General features: G+C 33.1%; 1 protein-coding gene across 2 annotated transcripts; it reads right to left on the bottom strand.

Moving 5' to 3' along the window:
• Positions 1 to 3,318: 3,318 nt before the first annotated feature.
• Positions 3,319 to 3,564, bottom strand: LOC103264228 (keratin-associated protein 19-3-like). 2 transcript variants are annotated; one of them, XM_021714358.1, is made up of 2 exons: positions 3,495 to 3,564; positions 3,319 to 3,437 (listed from the first exon to the last, which is right to left on the bottom strand). In XM_021714358.1, exons 1-2 carry the CDS (start codon positions 3,562 to 3,564, stop codon positions 3,319 to 3,321), a joined length of 189 nt encoding a protein of 62 aa, XP_021570033.1. The 2 variants fall into 2 exon arrangements, with proteins under 2 accessions (XP_021570033.1, XP_008060062.1); XM_008061871.1 differs by having other exon boundaries at positions 3,319 to 3,564.
• Between the last annotated feature and the right edge of the window lie 3,104 nt (positions 3,565 to 6,668).

Genomic DNA, 6,668 nt, shown 5'->3' with positions numbered 1-6,668 from the left:
TAAAATGTGCAGAAATGAAATAACTGAGACAGGAAGCAAGGATGTAAGGGGAGCTGGCTGGTCTCTTCCCAGTTAGTTCACTCTGGGAAGCTAGTAAATCAAGCCCAAGTTTAAGTCCTACTGGAATATGACCATATCTTGAGTTTGGTCTTTAATATTTTAATTTACATAACTGTAAACATGTTGCTGGGGGTATTTTTGTTGTTTAGTTTTATTTTGAGGTTTATAAGTAACATTTTGGATAATGCATTTTCTCAACTGGATTTGTTCACTATTCTTCCAAAAAATATATCTGTTGGATACCTGAAAAAATGAATTCTGCATATCGAAATTTGTAGCACATTTTTAAGGAGGAATTTTGCACTCAAAGTAGCTTTCAGGTTATAAGGGGATATTTAACCGAATGTTTGTCTTGGCTGTTAAATCCCTTTTACTGCTTTATCAAAAGTCATTATTTATTTTCATTCTAAAATAGAAAACTTTGGCAGAATTTTTTATTCTCAATGAGTCCTTTTTGAAGACAAACAATAGCAAATAAATATAACATGTTTAAGAGTGTCATGAAGGCTTGGGTAAATCTGCTAGATTGTGTGACCCTGACTAAGGACTAATTTATATTGCTGTTTCTGACGCACATAACTATGTCCATGTGAAGTAAAAGTCGATAAATTTTACAAATTAAATAAAATATTAACAAAGAAATGTGCTCTGACTAATTTATGTATTTTCAAGGAATAAAATAATGAAATATATATATGTGAATACATATTTCATTGTGATACACATACAACAACAACATTTTTATTTTTTCTGGTTAAAAAATAGAACAATGGTAATATTTTTTGGATACTGATTACCTTTCAAGACTTAGAAATGTATATATTTTTGAGATTTTGTTGTTTTTCTCTTAATTCTATAGACCCAATGACTTCAACAGTGATTTTTTTGGGGGGAAGATTTCTCCAAGAAGATAATGAATTGATTGTGAAGCTCGTATCCTGTGTTGTGAAGCTCGTATCCTGTATCCTGTGAAATGATGAAAATAAAGTCTTCAATTGGTCAAATAACAGCTTTTAGTTGGAAGTTAAAGACAATTTGTCTATAAGTTCAAAACATTTTTCCTTCATTCAGGTGAAAATTAATTAAATAAAAAATACTATGTAATAAAATTTGATGATGGATTTTACTAGGAGTGGCAGCATACACAATATTTCTTAATCTAATTACATTAATTGTTGTTTTTATTTTTAGCCCTATAGGGCATGTTCATTGATTTTGTAGCTATTAACCTGACTGGGTAAATGCAAGATAATGGAACCACACAATTCTATCTCATGTCTCTTTAACCACCTATAACAACCAGATTTGATTGACTGGAAGTATAGTTGTGCTGCCTGATGGGTGAGTAAATTTAACTCTGTGTCTTTCAAATAAAAATGTTAATCTTTTGATATAGATATACAAATACAGAGAAATATAGGTGTATTGCACATATGCATGTATACATATAGATGTAGTTATGGGTGAAATCTAGATAAAGTTAACATTGAAATTAAGAAGTTGAATTATCTATACCAGAACAGTAAAATATTATAGATTCTAAGAAAGGAAATCCTTCTTCATATCCTCCATAAATTCAACTATGTTCATGGAAACGGAGAAATTTCAAAATATACTTTAGCTGTAGGGAGGAAGAAAATACACTGGGAAATAAGGCTGCACTTGACACCTGGATTCAGAACCCCTTGGCTGTAGGCCTTGTCATGATCTGCTACTAAAGCTGGCGTAACTGAGCTTGTTTTTTGTTTTTTGTTTTTAACCTACAAGATGAGTTGATGTCAGTGCTATCATATAATGTCTGTTGTATTTCAGCAATTTTGCAATGGTACCGCATGGGTAAATAAAACATATTTGACAAATTTTGAGCCATTTAAACAGAATATCTTAATTTTTTATTTTTAGTTGAGTATATAATTGGATTTTTTCAAAAAGTTGATATATGTTTACATCTTTTTCTCATTTCATCAATAAAATGCCATCTCATGTCAACTTTTTTTTTATTAATCAAGGGAGTGGGTTGACTGGAATTCAGCTAAGAAGGCTCTTTGGACGGAACTGCACATGTCTTCAGCCTAAGCTAAAAAAGAGGTAAGTTCAAAATAAAGTCTTATTTTATCTCCCCCTTGCTAAATTGCAAAATCTTCAACATAATGATGATGGTGAGGAAGAATACTATATCATGCCATGAAGATCAAGTAAGATAATAAAAAAGGTAACTGAAAAATATTATTAGCTAAAGTGCTCTGAGTTAAATATGAGTGAATGTCATCTGAAAGAATTCCACACCAATTAATTAGTAACATAGATCATTTGTTCAATGAACATGTCAAATGAAATAATTTGCAGAAAATTGTGATAGGGTGACATTATATAAAATACAAGAATTCTTGGAAAGAAGGTGTACTTTCATAAATTAAAGTGATATGGTTTGATCTATTACCATTTGCTTGCTCTTACAATAAAAAAAGTCAAACAAATTTTAAATGTGTAGAAGACTTCACTTTACATTTGGAATGAGTTGAGAAATGTAAACTGAGTTAAATAAAACAAATACGTTTTATACATAAATATGTAGATAAGTTGGTATTGTTTTTTGTTTACTTAAATCTTAATATTATCTAAATAAAAGCAAGTTTTAAAAATATCAAATCATTAACTGTTTTGAAGCTCTTTTCTCATTTCAATCTAGAATTATTATTCTTTGGATTTATCTATTTATCTAACTGCATGTATATAGATAAATGAGGTGTATGTAAAATAATAGATTCTCAGCCAGAGATAGTTTCTTTCACTGGCAATTGAGTAGAATGTAACCATCTTCATTTACCCATAATTGAGTTTCATGAACAAAGCAGACCACATTGTGTTTTCAAGTTAGACTGTTTTATTGTAAAGTATACAGATAATTCAGATAGTTATAAAGACAAAAGTGACGATATTAGGATTATGATGGAGATATGAATAAAAGTTGAAAATTTGTCTAAAATTCTGAGATGCCAAATTCTTTTGTGCAGGCAGTTCCAGCATGATCTCAGTTGTCCAACGATTAAAGCCAGCTTTGGAAAGTCCTTTTATAATTTTAGACATTGGGTTCCTGCAGTAGTTTAATAGAACCAGACAATCCATATCCTCCATAGTATAATGGGCAGCAGCAGCCATATCCATAGCCTTAACCAAATGTTGACCTTGTTTAATTCAACATTTGTTGAGTTAGGTAACTTTTTATGGCCTCAGATATTGGGGTCTCAGAGCAGGATTTCAGTAGAAGCCAGAGAATCCATATCCTCCATAGCATGATGGGCGGCAGCAGCCATATCCGTAGCTTCCATACCCAGAACCATATCCACAGCCTCCATAGCCAGAGCCACATCCATAGCCTCCATAACCACAGCCATAGCCCAGTCTGCGGAAACTGCCACATCCTAAGCCATAACCATAGCCCAGGCCACCAAAGCCTCCGTAGCCATAGCCTAGGCCTCCATAGTAGCTGCCGTAGTAGCTCATGGTGTCAGGGGTGTGGAGTCTGGTTTGTTCTTCAAGGCAAGATCCTGAGTATGAATGTTGATGTCCATTCAGGCATACTTATATACCCTGACAGATCATGTGATAAAACATGTGCTGCGTCTTTGAGTGTCATTCTACGTTACATTTAGTTGACACAATCCTGATGTCTTAAGAGGTCCTCAAGCTCATTAACGTGTTTAAGCTTGCATTGTCTTGTTATGGTGTCCCTTAAACATATTACATCACTTTTATGAGAAGAAATTGCTGTATCTTCACATTCTGAACATAGTAGACGCAAAATACAATTCTTCATAAGCATATTATATAACATAGTTGATAGTGCTATGTTTTGAGATTAAATATCATGGTATCTTTGGAGTTTCTTGAATTGCTATGTTTCACTTATAATTAAATGAAAGGATTTGGCTGAATTTAAGGTTCTACAATTTATCATATCCTTTCAAAGGTATCTTATATCCTCACGGTAAGGTTGCTTTTAAAATTTTCAAATTATGCTTTTCTCAACTGAACTTGTTAACTGCTGGTATATGACTAGAAATCAGTAGAAACTATGTATTTAAGTGTTAAATAGATGAATGCTTTGTAAGGTTCTTACAGGTAAAAATTATATCACTCATAGACATGGGTAATTCTATGACTGTAGCTAACAATAAGGATTTGAAAGAGAAGTTAACTTAAATGACTTCCTTGCTTTAGAAGAACAGATAACACATCATTTTATTTGTTTTATTGTCTTTTAAAATACATAGATTTTTTTAAAATTTCAGATCTTTTAGGAATTGCTAAGAGTTTCCCACAGAGGTTGTACTAGTTTACTCTTCCACCAATTGTGTAGAAGTATTCCCTTTTCCCTACATCCTCTCCAGCATCTGTTGTTTTTTGAATTAACGTTGGTCATCCTGACTGGACTTAGGTGTTATCTCAGTGTGGTTTTAACTTGCATTTCTCTGATGATTAGTGAGGCTGAGCATTTTTTCATGTATCTGTTGGCTGCTCATATGTGTTCTTTTGAGAATTGCCTTTTACCCACTTTTTAATAGGGCTATTAGTGGGTTTTCTTTCAGCAAGTTTGAGTTCCTTGTAGATCCTGGATGTTAGGCCTTTGTCGGATATATAGTTGACAAATAATTTTTCCCATTCCATGGGCTGTCTTTCCACTCTTTTGATGGTTTCCTTGGCTTTGCAGAAGCTTTTCAATTTGATGAGGTCCCTTGTGTCTATCTTATCTCTTATGGGATGGGCATTCTGGGTTTTGATCAGGAATTGGTTACTTATTCCAATTTTCATAAGGGTGTCTTCTGTGTTTTCTAAGATTCTTATAGTTTGAGGTTTCACGTTTAGGTCTTTGCTCCATTTAGAGCTAATTTTTGTGTATTGGGATATGTAGGGGTCCCATTTCAATCTTCTGCCTGTGGTCAGCCAGTTTTCCAGCACCATTACTGAATAGATTCTCCTCTTCCCAGTAGTTGTTGGTGGAGGGTTTGTCAAAAATAAGTTGGTTGAGAAATTGAGGTTTTGCTTCTGGAATCTCTATCCTGTTCCACTGGTCTGAAAATACACAAATCTTAAGAATACAAGTTGATGATTTTTTGCTTATGTTGATAGAACACCTACATCAAGCCCACTCTAATTCCCAAAAAACCTGTTTCTTGACTCTCAGTCAGTATTACTCCCTAAATGGTAACTACTGAATCCTAGATTTAGTTTTCTTCTTCTGGATTTCACTTAAGTGGATTCATATAATATACTGACACTTTTTCTCCCCGCCCCAGTTATTCCATGCACCAATATGTCTATGAGATAGATCTTTGTTGTTGTATATAGCATTAATCTTTTGTTTTAATTTCTGCAGAGTAGTTAATTACATGGATAGAAGACTGCTTGTTACTCTGCTCTGGTAAATCTTTACTTGAGCAGTTTTGTTTTGCTTTTGCTAGCTTGAATAAAGAAAGCTGCTATGTATTTACAGAGATCTTTATTTGAAAACCTAGATGTCCCTTTACCTTGGGTATATATGGGTTATAAAATGCTAATTTGTGTAATATATATATAATACATTATATAATTGTCTATTATATATTTTCACAAATAATAAATATGTGTTATATAATATATATTGAATATTCATAGGTTCTACCAATCTCAAGAGACATTTGTTATATTTATACAACTGTAAACTTACAAACAGCAATGTGTGAGAGTTCTAGCTGCTCCCGGTCTTTACCCACACAGATCATTTTCAATCTTTTTAACTTGACCATTCTTATGCATATATAGTGATATCTGAGTAGTGTTTTAATTTGATTTTACCTAAGAAGTAATGATATTTAGCACATCTACACATGCTCATAGGTCATTTAGATATTTTTTTGAATTGCCTATTCAAATATTTGGTTTATTTTTAATTGGGTGTTTAATATTTTATTATTGACTAGCAAGAGGCCTTACATGTTTGGGTACAGCTTTTTGTGATTTATATATTAAAAATATTTTCACTCAGTATGTAATTTTTTCACTTTAAAATGATATCTATATATAAATAGAATGCAATAGAATCATAGAGTCAAATTTTAAAATCTTTTTTGTTTAATGATTTTTGGTCCTAGTTAAGAAATTTTTGAATACCTCATACATTGCTGTTTAATTATTTTGTCTACTTTTTTCAAAATTTTTCCCATTTTAAGTGATTATTCTTAAAAAAAGAGATAGTGTATCACGGATATTCTTATTAACTCTAGCTGAAACCATAAAATCACAACTAAATCAAATTGATTTCTTGTTGTCTGTCTACCTAACTTTGCCAAATATGTATCAGTTTTGGGGCTGATGATCCTGTTGTGACGGGTTCTCCCTAAGAAAAGTAAAAGTAAATTTAGACGGGCTTGGTGGCTCAGCCTGTAATCCCAGCGCTTTGGGAGGCTGAGGTGAGTGGATTGCCTGAGCCCGCGGGTTCGAGACCCGCCTGGGCAACTTGGCGAGACCTCATCTCTACAATAAGTCAAAAATTAGCCAGGTGTGGTAGCGCACACCTGTAGTTCCAGCTACTTGGAAGGCTGAGGCGAAAGGAATGGTGGCCGGGGGCG

The sequence above is a fragment of the Carlito syrichta genome, unplaced genomic scaffold (genome assembly GCF_000164805.1).
Source record: "Carlito syrichta isolate Samal-C Ts95f unplaced genomic scaffold, Tarsius_syrichta-2.0.1 Scaffold305632, whole genome shotgun sequence".
In the NCBI taxonomy this organism is placed as follows: Eukaryota; Metazoa; Chordata; class Mammalia; order Primates; family Tarsiidae; genus Carlito; species Carlito syrichta.
Note: the sequence above shows the minus strand (reverse complement) of the source record. Positions and strands in the feature narration are given on the sequence as shown.

Excerpts from the sequence above, each read along its gene's own strand:
- LOC103264228 (XM_008061871.1), bottom strand. The coding sequence starts at position 3,564 with ATGAGCTACTACGGCAGCTACTATGGAGGCCTAGGCTATGGCTACGGA.